The 17,685-nt window shown below is 39.9% G+C and overlaps 1 protein-coding gene across 2 annotated transcripts in view; it reads right to left on the bottom strand.

The window, feature by feature from the left end:
* Nucleotides 1–332: 332 nt before the first annotated feature.
* Nucleotides 333–17,685, bottom strand: part of UIMC1 (ubiquitin interaction motif containing 1) — a 122,919-nt gene continuing 105,566 nt past the window's right edge. For both annotated transcript variants that reach the window (XM_012437948.3, XM_012437950.2), the window contains exons 11-15: nucleotides 6,364–6,442; nucleotides 4,135–4,306; nucleotides 2,424–2,487; nucleotides 1,323–1,359; nucleotides 333–809 (exon numbers count right to left, since the gene is read on the bottom strand). In XM_012437948.3, coding sequence (XP_012293371.2) covers nucleotides 599–809; nucleotides 1,323–1,359; nucleotides 2,424–2,487; nucleotides 4,135–4,306; nucleotides 6,364–6,442 — 563 coding nt within the window. In that variant the 3' untranslated portion in view covers nucleotides 333–598. The remainder of the gene's footprint in view (nucleotides 810–1,322; nucleotides 1,360–2,423; nucleotides 2,488–4,134; nucleotides 4,307–6,363; nucleotides 6,443–17,685) is intronic.

Raw genomic sequence — 17,685 nt, 5'->3', positions numbered from 1 at the left:
AAGAATGGCAGGACACATCTCTCAAAGGTTCTATGCTCAGGCTAAGAATTCCACTGTGAGTACAAGATGACGGGACAGGTCACTGAATGGTAGGAATAGCAGAATAGATAGTGGGAGTCAATGCCCCTGGCACCTCCCAGAATTCTGTCAGAAACAGTCAAGGAAGTAACCACACAGTGTTCAGAATTGTGCAGTGCACATCAAGTAAATATATACATGGTATGTCAAGGATCAATAATGGAATTCATTCAGCCTGTGATTTATGAGTCTAATAAACTACCTCTATGATGAAAATATCCCCACCCCAAACCCTGCAATATGAAGGGAAAAAAATTAAAATTTCCATCTACTGAAATAAGATTTCATACAAACATAAATATATTTAAATTTTCTTTTAACTGTAAGTAAATTTAAACAAACTGTTATAAAACAGAATACTATACACAGTTATCTGCACAGATCATAAAAAACATAAAAACCAGAATGCTGAGTGGGTGCTGGTGATGAAAACTGCAGGGCTAAAACTTGCTCAACAATGAACCAGAACACAGCCCACCCCTCCTACTAATGGTTTTGTCAACCTCTGGACCCTAGAAATTCAGAATTTTCTCCTCCTTCCTCTGCCAGCTTTGGTCTGTGTCCGACTACCTGGCTGGATAGTAACTTGCTTTTTAAAGTCCACTAAGCAATCTGTGGCTTCTGAAATGGAAACAAAAGACTTGATGGGAGATTCATTTAAGTCATGATGTGTGAAGGAACTCTGCATCTCTCTGCTGCAGCCTGCCTCTTCCATCCCTGGTGAGGGCACCCTAGAGAGAAGGAAAAGACTCGGATTCAATATAAACCTATTCAGCATTAAGGATATGCTATACACTGTATCAGATTTTACATATCAGGGGATTATCAGTAAAAATATTCTTTGTAATAATCCCACCACGTATCATCACTGTTTTCACAGATGAAGTCACTGGGTAAATCATATACTTAAAGTTGGTCATCGAGAGAATGAGAACTCAGACCCAAATTCCCAAGCTGCTTGAGAATCCAGGTCAGACAACTAGGGTTGGATGGGGATAGAGAGGTAGAGAAGAGTAAGACGTAACTTTTGCTCTGCTTGTTTTAACATAATGAATGAATCGAGCTATCCAATCCTTAGCTCAGATAAATGCGGAGCACAGAGTCATACTGACAAAGAGGTCTAATAGTTCCACAGTGATTTCTACTGCAACAGTTTGAGTATCACACTACACACAGAACACAGGACCAGGCCTGTACTTTTCAGAACTGCTGACAGCCACAATTCAGTGCACAACCCAATTCACCTGAAGGCTCCTGTTTCTGAAGACTTGATCTCTCCATCTGTGATATGAGAGAAAAAATAGTAATGTTGGTAGTAGTGTTAGTAATCATATCACTTCTCACCGATCTCTTGCTTCCTGTGTTCTAGGCACTGCTACTCATCAGGCCTATCCAGGCAGCTCAGATCCCCAATCCCCTAAACCCACAAATGTGAGCATTAGTGTCCAACAGACTCAGCTGCAGGAGCACTCAGATGAACACTTCTGAATGAACAACCTCTGAATAAACCTACTTCAATTCTGAACTTGAGGAACAAGGAGCTGCCAAGGGAAATCTGCCACCTGCAGAGATTCACAAACTGGTTATCTAGAGACAGCAGGATATGAGGTTGGGAAAGGCTGTCTTTTTATAGTCATCAGAAGGCACAACAGATTTGCTTGGTGGGAATAAACTATTAGAAGTAGATGGTAAGCAAATCTCAGCAGGCTTAAGCAAGAGCTCCTCTTCCATCTGCATCTGGTGAATTTTAACAATAGCAACTAATAACAACAGTAATAATAGCAGTTAACATTTATCAAGAGCCTACTTATGCCAGGGAGTATGTTTGGAGCTTTACCAGATATAATTCTTGCAATCTATGAGGTTTGCTATCACTAACTCCCTGCAATGGTCTTAACCAATACACTCTACCACTCCTAAATACTAGGCACAAACCCTCAAGATCGCAGGTTGGGACACTAAGCTAAAGGTAACATATGAATGATGCACAAAACAATAGGAGAAAGCGATAATGGCTCCATATCTAGTTTTCTGTGCCTGTTCCTTTAGAAGGTATACTTGGGGCTTGTCGTATTCCCCTGTGTTTTGACAGTGTTTTTTCCGAATTCAACAGGCAGTACTGATCCAAGGCTTTGTAAAGCCTGAAATGAAACACAGGATGAAAAAGACAGCATATTGTCCTATGTTCCTTAGAGAGAGATGACCTAGACTGAGTCTCAAAGGCTGGCTGATTGGGTCACGTGTGTACCCAGATAACCCCAGCAAATAGGGGGTTGGCTGGCGATGGCTATCTTCACTGAAAGGCCTTAGGCAGAAGCCCAAAAAACTGGTCCTGGGGTCCTCACCTGAAGTCTTGTGCTCAGACTGTTCCAAGAAACTAAGGAGTCGGCCTTCACTGTGGCCTTTTTTCTGTAACAGAGAAAAATAGACAAAACTTCATGGCAGAGAGTCTAAAATACAACTTCCATGGCCCAGATCACATGTGTTTATAGAAGAGAAAAGATGTGGTGCCACAGCTCTAGGAAAGTCTTTTGCTTTTTTTTTTTGAGATGAAGTCTTGCTCTGTCGCCAGGCTGGAGTGCAGTGGCGCAATCTCAGCTCACTGCAACCTCCGCATCCCAGGTTCAAGTGATTCTCCTGCCTCAGCCTCCCAAGTACCTGGAACTACAGGCATGCACCACCACACCCAGATAATTTTTTGTATTTTAGTAGAGATGGGGTTTCACCATGTTGGCCAGGATGGTCTAGATCTCCTGACCTCACGATCTGCCCCCGTCGGCCTCCCAAAGTGCTGGGATTACAGGCGCAAGCCACCGCGCCCGGCCTTGTTTTCTAATAAATGAGGGTACACAAGTGAAAAAACAAACTGTAATGAAGAGAATACATCGCTATGTCAAGATTACCATGGATTTAAAAGAGAAAATAAATTTTAAGGTGGCGTCTACAGGCAGTCATGCCAGAAGAATAAACTGGCTGTATAAGTAAGCGCTTACCTATAAACCATAACTCCAAATCTCCACCGCAAAATCACCCCATCCATAGAGAGGTCTCTTTCTTCTGGCATGACAGATAATAGCTTCCTCATTTTAGTGTGTATAGTGACTCCTTTGTCGGTAACCCTAGAATATGGAGCTGCTGCTTTATCTTTCATATCTAAGCCAAAACTTGGTCTTCCTGAATTACAAGGCCCAGAAAGTAAGTACATCCATCCTTCCTAGTGACCAGGGCCTAGACTCGGCAGCTTCCTAAGGCGGGGTACACAAGGAGTTCAACAGAGTTGATCTCTCATATATTCTTGGCAGTGGGATTATGAATTGGATAACCTTTCTGGAAAGCAATTTGGCAGGTTTCAACAGACTTTAAAATGTGTATATCCATTGACCTAATAGTTCCATTGTCAGGAAATGTATTCTAAGGAAATAGTCAGTAGTCCAAAGACTGATTAATGTTTTAAATACAATCTTATAATACCGAAGAACCGAAATGTCCAATAATAGGTGAATGGTTAAATGACCATCTGTGTAATATATACATTAACAGTAATTTTTAAAAATAAAACCCAAAATGATGTTTATGCTATACCTTAAGTTTTCATAAACAGAAAACTACATATCAAGTACTATATAGAATATAGTACACATATAGTACTCGATATATAGTATGTAGTATGTGTGTGTATGTGTGCTTATTGTATATATATTGAGAGAGAGAAGGGGGGAGAGGGAGAATAGTGTCAATTACATTACCAATGCATAGAAACAAAGACCGGAAGAAAACAGGCCAATACATTAAAAGTTACCATCTTTGAGTAGCTAAATTATGGGTGATTTCCCCCAATTATTTATATTTTTTGAACTTTCCATATTCTCTACAATGAACATGTATTACTTTTTAAATTAAAACAAAAAATAATTTTAAAAAGCACAAATATTGTTTAAAGATAAATAGAGGGAAGAGGGGAAGGAGACAAGGGAAAAAGCCAGAACAGAACTGTGGCCTCTAACAACTAACAATCAGGAGGGTTAGCTAGCCTTTTCCAAAACACTCTATGCATACCTTTGGGTTCCTCAGCCGCTGCTGCCGCTTCCCCCACCGAGTTGAACATGCTCTTTCACTCCCTTCAGGCCCATCTCCTTGGTCAGCCTTTGCAAGCTGGAGACAGGAGTCCACATGACACTGATACTCTCTAAATGGGACCAGGGATTTACAGAGATAACACTTCTCATTCCTAGCCAATAAGAAAAAAGGAAGAAAACACAGTTTTAAGATGTGCTTTTCCTCTGGGCCCCTGGATATGTCTCAAATGGTGTTTTTATGTCCCAAAGTTATTCTGTGGAGGAGACATATCAACCCATGCAGATTTACTCAGCAGGATCACCAATAAAACTAACCCAATGTCAATCAAAAGGACTGAGTGATTAGCAGTTTTCCCTGGCTGTTTCTCTGTACCCTGCTGTTGCAGCAGTGGGATGATAATGGAATCAGCTCTTCAAACTATCTCAAACAATGCTGATTGCTCTTCAGACATAAAATATTCTGTCAAACTCTTCTGAAATTAAGTGTAATAGTTTTTTCAAAGAGGAGTTAAAATTTCAACAGATAAGGGAGCACCAAGAGCATTAAATTAAGTTGACATTTTTACCAGGGTGGATGAACTTATCTGATTAGTAAATCAAGTCTGTCTATATGATGACTTTCTTAATTCTACAATCTGCAACATCAACTAAGAAATTACTAAAAGCATGTGGTTCTGCCAGAGGCTTTCGCATAATTTTATGTACACAGCTATTTTTATCTTTTTAAAAGAGTTGAGTTTGGGGAAAGAGAGGAAAAGTAGGTCCTTGAGGTAAAATTTACTGGGCATCAATAAAAATGGAATCATTGGGGTAAAATTAAAAAAATGTATATTTATTAAGTATTTTCTCTGTGGTGAGAACCTGGGCAAGGCCTTTTAAACACAATTCTCAATTAATTATTCAGCCCCATTAAGAAGGAGCTAGTCTTACTATGGTCTTATAGCTAATAATTGTCAGACGCTAGATCTGCCTGACTCGTTAAGATCACCTTGGTTTTAAGAAGTTAAAGAAAATTTTCCAAAGAATGCTACCTTGGACATCTCCTTCTGGCCATTTTTATTCAGTAACTACAGCAAGGGAGACTTCGATTAGCTATAAGGAAGACTTTTTCTGAAAATAGGAGAAGTAAGTCTCTCAAATACTTAATTATCCAGAAGAATGCAAGCAAAATGCTGCCTTATAAGAAAAGCTACACTAGTATACCTTTTAAGTTGTATCAATTAATGCAAAAAGCATTTATTAATTCACTACTACATGAGAGACAGAAGCACCGCCTAAGAGGCAGGAGTTTTAGAGTCAGACAGACTTTGTCACTTCTAGCTGCAGTGAGCTTAACCAGCTATATATAATTTCTCATTAGCTTCCTTACTTAAAAAAAGAAGGAATAACTACCTTAAGTCAACTGCAGTGAGAGTTACAAAGCACCCAGCATGATGACTGGCACATCATATTAGGCACTAAACAAACAGCTCTTATTGTTATTGCTGTCTCAGACACATTTTATTAGAAGCTGGGGATATAAACATGAATGAAGGCAAGTATCTGTCTTCAAACAACTTGGACTAGCCAGGAACACAGAAATGTTCTTAAAAAAAAAAAATTACTACAATACGATGTGAGGAATTCCTAGAGGAATGTCTACATTACAGTAAGATTCCAAAGGATCAGCTCTGCTCCACTAAATTAGGGAAGACAGATCAGGGTCTAAGATCTGTGTTTCAAAGATAAAAGTTTCTGCTTAGTAACTGCTCTAATCTACTGTTGGTAACGACTTTACTTTCAGGAGGCAGCACCTACCCTGACCCCTTCCTCAGAATGAGCTTTCTTAGTCAAGCTGCAACACACAACCAAAAAGAGTCCTATATTGCCCAACCTTTTGCAATTCAACTTCTGTACTATTACATAATAAAATGCTCAATCCTTCCCCAAAGGGCACCAAACATCAATATGCAAATTTTAAAAAACAGAAACCTAAGAGCAATGTGGAAGTGGAATGGGTGGCAGGATTGTTTTTAGTGTATTAAAAATGGATACAAAGGCCACCTACACTGACAGAGACTAGAAATATGAAAAACAAATTCAGGCATCCAAGCAATGAAGTGATTGGCAGGCCAAAGAAACACAGGGTAATATAGAAACTGGTCTTTTTAGTCAGTCCAAACGATGGCATGTTACACAAGAGCTCTGTGAACAGACCATACCTACTTACTTGTCAATGTCTAGAGAAGTCTGGGCAGCTGTCCCACCGTCACTCTTGGTCTTGGTCTCTTTTTGCCTCCGAGTCAATACTTGTAATAAAAAAAATACACACACACACACACACACACACACACACACACAGTTAGCTGGCAGTAGACTCTGAATATGAAAGACAAAATATATATGAAGAAGCAAAGTTTAAAACCTTATCCCACTGGGAATTGTTTGGGAAGTCTCAATCTTTCTAGCATTGAGAATAGCAATTGTAACATTTGCACCAAGACAAATGTTTTGATAACATTCTGTCTGCCCCAAGATATTCTGCTATTTGCTAAGCCATGAGATCTAAAGATCTACTCCACACCAACAAAGATTTCTGTGTACTATCCCAGCTTGCAGCACTCAAGGGAGGGATTTATACTTTTCCAAGCAAAACTCTATCTGGTATAACACTCCAGTGAGGTCCTCTATGAAACACAGTAATGATAGGTACATCTGAATGCCTACATAAGCTCCAATCCTCATAAAACTCTGCAAAGTTCTGCAGTGAAAAAACTGCGGCTCAGAACAGTTAATACAACCAGTCTTTTCTCACTACACTAGTACCACCTCCCAATTCTAGTGGGTATAAATCGCTTTAGCCCAAATGATATACAAATACACTGTCTCTCATACCAAAAGACATCTGTCTATAAAATCAGTTTCTTAAAGGATCTTGGAGTTTATTTAATCAAGTGTTTTCCAGTTCATTCCTTGCAATAACAAGAAAAACTATGACAATTTCACCTAAAACTCTGCGTTCTTTCCTCCTAACACCTGAAAACCCCACAACAGGTAATTTAGAAAGGTTACGAGTAACTTAGGTTGTGAAGCATTTATCTAGTCCAGGGGTCAGCAAACTTTATCTGTGGGAACAGAGAGTAAATATTTTAGGCTTGGCAGGCCATATAGTCTCTGTCACAACTACTCAACTCTGCACTGTAGCAGGAAAACAGTCACATACTACACATAAACAAATGGGTACGTTCCAATAAAACTTTATCTACAGTAACAGGAGCTGGCTAGATTTGGCCCATGGCTGGCCCCCACTTGCCTAACCTTCTTAGATCAACCTCCTACTCATACAAAAATGCCTTCTATAAACATCTCTGACAAGTAATCATATGGTCTTGACTGTATCTTTTTTTTTTTTTTTTTTTGAGATCGAGTCTCACTCTAGTTACTCAGACTAGAGTACAATGGTGCAATCTTGGCTCACCGCAACCTCTGCCTCCCAAGTTCAAAAGATTCTCCTGCCTCAGCCTCCCAAGTAGCTGGGATTATAGGCACCCGCCACCACACCCAGCTAATTTTTTGTATTTTTAGTAGAGATGGGGTTTCACCATGTTGGCCAGGCTGATCTCAAACTCCTGACCTCAGGTGATCCACCCACCTTGGCCTCCCGAAGTGCTGGATTGCAGGCATGAGCCACCGCGCCCGGCTAACTTGACTGTATCTTTTCAATGAGGGAAATTCACCTCCTCCTAGGGAAACCCATTCCATTTGCAATCTGGCTCAATCTGCATTTACTGGGGACCATATGAATACATTTACCCACCTTTCCAGAGGTCAGCTCTTTGAACACTCAACAAGCTGCATTATAAAATCCTGAATTTACTCAGTTTTCTGGCCCACTAAAATGCAACCATCATCAAAGGAAGAACTGAACCTAGTTACTAAAGCTATTCTATTAAGCTTTGGATTACCAAACCTTTGAGTGCCTAGGTTTCCTCTAATCGTTATGATGACCCTCCAAGATTGGTATTACTTTTCCCCCATTTTAATGGTATGGAAATAAACTGAGAAGAATGGACTTCATCTCGCTATCAAAACTACTAAATAGTAAAACCCAGGATGGAATCTAGATCTGATTCCTATACGTACGTTTTACCTTCCTAATTAACCTCTTTTAGATATTATACAATCCAATTTGTCAGTTTTCCTTAATATGCGTAGCACCCCAAACAGAACCCAATATTCAACAAACAATCCAACTAGTAAAGAGAACAGAAGAACCACGGGCTACCCCATGTGGACTCATATGCTACTGATTCAGTCAAGGTTGTATTTGCTTTATTGACAATCCTGGTATACTACTGGCTTAAATTGAACTTAAAGGAAATTAAGATCCATCCCCTACCTTCCCAAATTATCTTCAAATAAAATGTTATAACTGTGCGTAGTGGCTCATGCCTGTAATCCCAACACTTTAAGGAGGCTGAGGTGGGCAGATCACATGAGACCAGGAGTTCCAGACCAGCCTGGGCAATAGGGTAAAACCCCAAACTCTACACAAAAAATATAATAGGTGACATGGGGGTGCATGCCTGTAGTCCCAGCTACTCAGGAGGCTGAGGAGGGAGGATTGCTTGAGCCAGGGGGGAGGGTTGAGGCTTCCATGAGCTGAGATTGCACCACTGCACTCCAGCCTAGGTGACAGAGCTAGAGCAACTCAAAAAAAAAAAAAAAAAATCTACAGTACACTACACTACAATACAATGTTACCAAGACAAGTCTCTTAATTCTGTACTTGGGTTAACTAAGTTACTGGGTATTTTTTTCTCTCCTTAGACACAGGATTTTATATTTGTCCCTGATCTTTTCAGCTGAATATTCCTGTCTATTGAGATCATCTGCAGTCTTGACTCTGTCACCTGATATTATTAGCTATCTTTCTCAGCTGTGTGTCATCTGCATATATGACAACCATGCTTTCTACATCTTCAACCAAGTCACTAGGGAAAAATGGTTATAAAGGATATGGTCAAGGACAAAACTGTGGCATGTTAACCAGAGAAACCTGTCTTCTCCCTGGTCCAACTTTCCTTTAAATAATTAATAAATAATTAACCAGGCAAACATTTATAGACAATCTTCAATGTGCAAGTAATGGGGAGATATGGGAAATTATGAGGCAATGTCCTTGCTCTTAAGGAGAGTACGGTTTACTAATGGAGACAGCATACACATTCAAATAACTACAACGCAACATGTAAAGAGATATGTACAATAAAACAAGATAATACACACAAGCAATTAATAATACTGTTTGCCTCTGGGGAGGATGACAGGGATACTTGAAGACTGGAAGAGGAAGAAGGCATACTTTCCACTGTATACTTTCCTGTAAGTCAAATTAAAAATTAGAAGGGGGGGAATCAGATTATATATAGTCAGGCACAGATTAAATGAGCTAAGGTTCCTTCCAACCCAGAGATTTTATAAGTAAAATTAAAGTACTCCAGGAGAAAAAACATCAAGGACAGAACCAGCTTCAAATCCACCTCCAATTCTATCAACCAGCCCATACTTCTCTATCTTACATACAAGCACTTCATGAGAGATTTTATCAAATGCCTTGCTGAAATCCTTAAAAGGCTGGCACCTCGAAGATTACAAAATTCTTTAGGAGTCGTATTTTTTATTTTCCTTTCTCTGTATGTCCCCCATCTTGACTACCATGTATTTTTCCAAAAGAAATACTTGGAAACCACTCCACAGAGAGGGTTGGAAAAAGAATTGATGCTAGCACTGTATATATACCACTATTGTATTTAGCACATTTCTGTTTCTATTCATTTATGTCAGTCTCCCTTCCACATCATGCAACTTTCTGAATTCAGAGACTCTGGGTTTTATTTTGTTTCATTTTTTTCTCTTCAGCATCCTCAGCAGAGTCTAGTACAGATTAAATGCTAATAAATATTTGCTGAATCAAACTGTATCAATAGATTCTAGAGGAAAAAAGAGCTCTTGTTTCATGAGGACCTACTTTGTGCCAGAGACTTTAAAAACAGAATTTCTATCTTTACAACAATGCTATGAAGAATATATCATTATTTCTATTTTATAGTAAATGAAATATTAAGTAACCTGATCAAGGTCACAAAGCCAAAAAAAAAAATTGCACAAGAAATGCAATACAAATCTGACTTTACAGAAGCATATGTTATTCTACAAGAGCAGGCTGCCTCTCCTGGAAGATAAGAAGCTAAAGAATAGGAAGAGAAGAGGTGGTTCAGCAGTAAATGAGTGGGCAGGTAGAAGACAATCTGAGGGGAGAAACTTTATAGTTGGGACTATATGGTAATTTTATTAAATGTTATGATCACAACAGACTGGACTGGGGCTTGCCACTGTTTTTCCTTTGAAACCTACTACCCCTACAAAAGAGCAGAGAAGTGTAGGTTGCTCTGAAGGAGCACTTATGGTTTCTGAGGGTTGAGATGGCTATTTAAACTAGCTTCAGGAAGAGAATTCACTGGGAAACATATATTCAAAAACCAAACTGCTGACAACAGCAGCCACAGATTTCAAAAGAGAACAATGGTATCTGAGTACAACTATCAGGGAAAGGCAGAAGAGGACAGGTATCACTGAAAGCTGAGAGAGATGACAATAAACATACGACCACTACCTCAGCTGCTTACATTCCATTGTATGTGAAATGCTCTAAGGGGCTGCACTTAAAAATGTGGCTTGGCACTGTTAAGATACAAATAATCAGTACAGCCTTGTAGTAAAGGGCACTCACTGGCTTTAGAGTTGGACAGGAGGTGTCTAAGTTGGACCTCTACTAGCTGTGTGGCCTTAGACAAGTTCCCTAAACTGAGTAACAATTTCCTTACCTGTTGAATGAGATAACTGGATTTAACCTAATGAGTTTTGGTAACAATCATATCAAATACTGTTAAGAACATCCAGCCCACAGAAAGCACTCAGTAAACATTAGTTTCATTTATTTACTAAGTGTTTATATAATTTTCATTTTTCTTCTTCCAGATTTATTTCTTAGCCTTATCTAAAGACATAAACTCATCCATGGAACCAGTGACCACTAGCCAGCCTAGAATTTGGGCTAGATCTTAGTCTTGAGCGGTTTCCATACTAAATTTTACAAACAAAATGGACAAGTAAATAGCCTAGGCATTATAAACAATTATCAATACTATATAAACATCAACACATTTGTTTCCAAAATTCAAAGAAGACAAGCTATAAAAAATAAAAAACATATGGCCTAGTACTGTAAATAGTAAAGATAATAGTTCCTTGAGGACAGTGGAAATTATATATACAAAGAAGGGAGTTTTGACAGAATGGCAAGTGTAGTTAAAGTCTTCTCTGTTTGTTTCCCTCAACCTCAAAACCACCTCAGAAGAAAATAATGGGAACTCAGAGTTGTGTCTCTTCCTGCTAAGACCACCCCTCTTTCAGCCTGACACTTCTTCAGTGGGGTATAAGGAAAACAAGGGAAGGTGAGCTCTACCTGCACACAGTGAGGCAGCCATGCCATCTGCCTCCCTAGAACCAATGACCTCAGAGACTAGCCTCAAGCAAAGGTTATTATTATAACAAGTTATTGGCTAGGTGTGGTGGCTCACGCCTGTAATCCCAGTATTTTGGGAGGCCAAGGCAGGTGGATCACTTGAGGTCAGGAGTTCGAGACAAGCCTAGCCAATAGGACAAAACCCTGTCTCTACTGAAAATAGAAAATTTAGCTGGGCATGGTGGTGAGTGCCTGTAATCCCAGCTACTCGAGAGGCTGAGACAGGAGAACTGCTTGAACCTGGGAGGCAGAGGTTGCAGTGAGTGGAGACTGCACCACCTGCACTCCAGCCTGGGCGACAGTGAGACTCTGTCAAAAAAAAAAAAAAAAAGAACAAATTATCTATGACTCACGTGGCTATTTAAATTTAAATCTTCATTAGAATTAAATATAATTTAAAATTGGGCCAGGCACAGTGGCTCACGCTTGTAATCTCAGCATTTTGGGAGGCTAAGGCAGGTGGATCAACTGAAGTCAGGGGTTCAAGGCCAGCATGGCCAACATGGTGAACTGTTGTCTCTACTAAAAATACAAAATTAGCTGTGTGTGGTGGCGCATGCCTGTAATCTCAGCTACTTGGGAGGCTGAGGCAGAATCACTTGAACCTGGAAGGTGGAGGTTGTAGGTTGTAGCAAGCCGAGATTGCGTCACTGCACTCCAGTCTGGGCAACAAGAGCAAAACTCCATCTCAAAAAATAATAATTAAAAAATTGAATTCCTTAGTCCCATGAGCCACATTTCAAACACTCAATTGCCACATGTGGCTACCATATTTGGTGGCACAAATATACAACATTTCTATCATTGCACAAGGTCCCACTGGATTAGTGCTGTTCCTTCAAGAGATAACCAGGACCAATCTTATTATGCCTTAATTCTCTTTATCTTGGGTACCAAAAGAAATCTAAGCCTCCTCTGGCACACCTCTTCACCTGGATTCTCATCCACATATGACTCTGTCATCTGGGGGACTTTTCTAATCCAACTCAATCTCCCATGCCCACCCTCGAAATATTAGTAACTTTGCCCTCTAGAATTTGTGTCAGTGATCAGCAAAATCCCTGTTCTCAACCTCCTGTGAAAGTTCCCTCCTCTCGCTCTAACTGAAAGAAGGCTTTCATGAGGATACTGCTTCTCATTGTACTTTCTCAAGTATTAAATGTTTCTTCTTTTTTTTTTTTTTTTTTTTTTTGAGACGGAGTTTCGCTCTTGTTACCCAGGCTGGAGTGCAATGGCGCGATCTCGGCTCACTGCAACCTCTGCTTCCTGGGTTCAGGCAATTCTCCTGCCTCAGCCTCCTGAGTAGCTGGGATTACAGGCACGCGCCACCGTGCCCAGCTAATTTTTTGTATTTTTAGTAGAGACGGGGTTTCACCGTGTTGACCAGGATGGTCTTGATCTCTTGACCTCGTGATCCACCCGCCTCGGCCTCCCAAATGTTTCTTCTTCTATAGACCACAATACTACCAGACCTGGGGCGAGTATCCTTCCATCACTGCTTCCAGATTATTGGAAAAATCCAGTTTGAAGCACAAACTATTGTACCACTCCCCTACTTCAACCTAAGGTAGTAATCTACTATCATCCTAGTCACTCCTTCCCCACAGCAATGCCTGGGCACTGAGTGAAAGTTTTTGTTGTTGTTGTTGTTGAGACAGAATCTCGCTCTGCAGCCCAGGCTGGAGTGCAATGGTGTGATCTTGACTCACTGCAACCTCCGCCTCCTGGGTTCAAGCAATTCTCCTGCCTCAGCCTCCCAAGTAGCTGGGATTACAGGCACCTGCCACCACGCCCAGCTAATTTTTGTATTTTTAGTAGAGATGGGATTTCACCATGTTGGTCAGGCTGGCCTCAAACTCCTGACCTCATGATACGCCTGCCTCAGCCTCCAAAGTGCTGGGATTACAGGCGTAAGCCACTGTGCCCCACCCACTGAGTGAAAGTTTTATCACTTACTGTCTTTATCTTTACCACTCTTGCCACCATTCTTGGTGATTTCAATATCTACATATTAGAACTGAACCATATGAAGCTGCAGTTTTTGTAAGTTCAACCCAAGATATGATCCATCTAGTACTCTGGCCTCTCAGTTCCCTGACCTCTTGTTTATTAAATCCTATGGCTCCTACCATCCCAGCCTTTCTCCAGTGGGGTTCCAAGAAAGGAGTAAGCCTAATGCCCTAAGGCATCCACCAAATGTTATGAATCAATTTCTGTCCCTTGCATCTAAAATGGTACCAGCTATGTATCACACTTACATAGGGAGAAGTAAGCAGTCAATTCATCTTCTGACTTTTTTTTTTTTTTGAGACGAGTTTTGCTTTTACTGCCCAGGCTAGTGTACAACGGCAAGCTCTCCGCTCACCACAACCTCTGCCTTCCAGGTTCAAGTGTTTCCCTCACCTCATTCTCCCAAGTAGTTGGGATTATAGGCGTGTGCCACCATGCCCGGCTAATTTTTTTTTTTTTTTTTTGTATTTTTAGTAGAGACGGGGTTTCTCCATGTTCGTCAGGCTGGTCTCGAACTCCAGACCTCAGGTGACCCACCTGCCTCAGCCTCCCAAAGTGCTGGGATTATAGGCGTGAACCACCATACCCGGCCTCATATTCCTACTCCTATGGTTCCAATGAAGAACTCTAGCTGAGCCTATCATTAACGACAAGTTCAATTTCAGGTGTCCATTCTCTGATCACCATCACCTAACTTGTCCAACTCATCCTCTGTAATGTTCTTATGCCAATCACCCTGCAGCCCCACTAGGACATCTGATCCTACACTACTATCATTTTTTCACTGTCTATTACCCTGTCATATCCTTGCATTCCTTCTTACCTTAGTGTGCATAGGTATCATATTAACAATTCCCTTGAATATTCTCTCAATTTCTTTCTACTGTACTTCCTTGCAAAATCCAACTTTGGTTAAATATAGCCCTCTACTTATTATATGTCCTATCTACTGAATGTGACAGGAACAAAAACATATGTAACAGTGCTAACTGGGCTCACTTTTTATTTAAGATCAAAATCTTAAGTTGTCTCTTAGTACTTCCTGGCAATCCTAATATATTTTCCTAGTTGGTTCATTCTTCCACCCTCCCAGATACTATTTCACATCTTCTCTGCTATTCTCAAACCTCTAATATCCATTCTGATTCCTGTATTACCATTCTTTTTTATTTAAATATAATTTTATTGAGATACATTCATGTATCACATAATCCACCCATTTAAAGTCTATGATTCAATGATTTTTGGTATATTCAAAGACTTGTACAACATCACCAGAATCAATTTTAGCACATTTTCATCACCCCAAACGGAAACCTGTTCTGATTAGCAGTCATTCTCCAGTTTCTCCCAAACTCCCCGCCCTAGGCACCCACTAATCTGCTTTGTGTCTCCATGGATTTGCCAGTTCTCGGCATGCCACAAATGGAATCAGACAGTATGCAGGCTTTCATGCCTGACTTCTTTCACTTAACATATGTTTTCAAGGCGCATGCATGTTGCAGCATGGATGTACTTCATTCCTCTCTTTCCACAGTGGCCACAACATTTTATGTGCCCACCAACATTTTAGGGTTCCAATTTCTCCACATTCTCTTCAATGCATATTTTCCTTCTTTTTTTATTTTTTTTAAACAGTGATCTTAGTGGGTATGAAGTGGTATCTCATTATGGTTTTGACTTGCATTTCCTGACGACTAATGATGTTGAATATCTTTTTATGTGCTTGTTGGCTATTTGTTATCTTCTTTGGACAAATGTCTATTCAAGTCCTTCACCCATGTTTTAATTGGGCTGTTTGTCTTTTTGTTGTTGAGTGGTAAGCTTTCTTTACAGAGTGGGCGTGGTGGCTCACACCTGTAATCCCAGCACCTTGGAAGGTCATGGCAGGTGGATCACTTGAGCCTAGGTGTTCAAGACCAGGGGGCAACATGGTGAAACCCCATGTCTACAAAAAATACAAAATTAGCTGGGTGTGGTGGCACGTGCCTATAGTCCCAGCTACTTGGGAGGCTGAGGTGGGAGGATCACTTGGGCTAGGGAGGCAGAGGTTGCAGTGAGCCAAGATTGTACCACTGCACTCCAGCCTGGGTGACAGACAGTTCTTTATATATTCTGGATACTAAACCCTTAACATACATATGATTTGCAAGTATTTCTCCTATTCTGTAGGTTGTCTTTTCACTTTCTTGATAGTATCCTTCAATGCACAGAGGTTTTAAATTTTGATAAAGTCCAATTTATCTTTTTCCTTTGTTGCTTGTGCTTGTGGTATTATATCTAGGAATCCATTGCCAAACCTAAGGTTGTGAAGTTTTACCCCTAAGACACTTCCCCTGACGCGCTGAGACAAGGTCTCAACTACGTTGCCCAGGGTGGACTCAAACGATTCTCCTGCCTCAGCCTCCCGAGTAGATGGGACTTAAACTTACCAGCGTGTACCACTACAGCTGCCTATAAAACCTTTACGACTTACATTTAGGTCTTTGATCTATTTTCATATGTAATATAAAGAAGTGGTCCAAATTCATTGTTTTGCATGTGGATATTCAGTTGTCCCAGCACTACATATTGAAAAGACTGGATTGTTTTCCCCACTAAATTGTCTTGACATCCTTCTCAAAAATCAATTGCCCACAAATGTATGGTTTTACTTCTGGACCCTCGATTCTATTCCACTGAATTATAATGACTACCTTTATGCCAGAATCACACTGTCTTAATTAGTAAGTCATAAAATTGCAAAGTATAAACCCTTAGCTTCATTCTTTTTCAAGACTGTTCTATTCTGTGTCCCTTGTATTTTGGTATGAATTTTGGGACCAATTTGTCAATTTATACAAAAAAGTTAGCTGGCATTTTGAAAGGGATTTGAAATCTGTAGATCAACTTGGTGAATACTGCCATCTTAACAAGATTAAGTATTCTAAACCATGAACATGAAGTATGATTGCATTTAATTTCTTTCAGCAATGTTTTATAGTTCTCAGAGAAGTTTTTCATTTCTTTTGTCAAATGTATTCCTAAGTATTTTATTATTTTTGATACTTTATTAAATGTAACTTTTCTTAAATTCATTTTCAGATTGTTCACTGATAATGTACAAAAATACAACTGATTTTCTATATTGACCTTGTATCCTGCAAACTTGCTGAATTCATTTATTAGTTCTAAAGGCTTGTTTTATTTCAATGAATTCTCTAGGATTTTCTAAATAAAAAATTTCATCTAACACAGTAGTTTACTTCTTCCTTTCCAACCTGAATGGTTTTTATTTCATTTTGTTCCTAACTGTCCTGGCTAGAACCTCCTTTACCATGTTGAATGGGAGTGGTAAGAATGAACACCCTTGTCTTGTTTCTGATTTGGGGGAAAGCTTTCAGTTTTTCACTATTAAGTATGATATTAGCTATGAGTTTTTCACAGATGCCCCCTATCAGGCTAGGAAGCTCCCGTCTACTTCTAGTTTGTTGAGTATTTTACTGTCATGAAGGAGTATTGAATTTTGTCAAATGCTTTTTCTGTGTCCATGTAGGTATCGTGTGGTTTTGTCCTTTGTTCTATGATACAGTGTATCATATTAACTGATTTTCTAATGTTAAACCAACCTTCCAGACATTTTTGATGAGAAAAAAACTAGTACTTGAGATACCTTCTACACTGTTTCACCACCAAAAGTAACAGTCTACCTGCAAATATACCCATCTCCTCTGCCTTCCCTCCTATTGCACAGAATGAATTGCCCACAGATATCTAAGGCTAACTTTTCCACTTGACCCTGAATCCAAATGTCTCTTGCTTAATTAAGGTTTCCCCACCTGCCATTATCTCTCCTGAAACATCAATTTTTCCCTCTTTTTTAGATCATTCCATCAGCATACAAACATGCAGTAATATTTCCCATAGGTTATTTCTAGACTTGTATATCCTACTGTGTGTGCTCAACATCTTCGT

This window comes from Aotus nancymaae, unplaced genomic scaffold (assembly GCF_030222135.1).
Source record: "Aotus nancymaae isolate 86718 unplaced genomic scaffold, 86718_ANA_hifiasm-v0.15.2.pri h1tg000015l_1, whole genome shotgun sequence".
NCBI classification, from domain to species: Eukaryota; Metazoa; Chordata; class Mammalia; order Primates; family Aotidae; genus Aotus; species Aotus nancymaae.
Note: the sequence above shows the minus strand (reverse complement) of the source record. Positions and strands in the feature narration are given on the sequence as shown.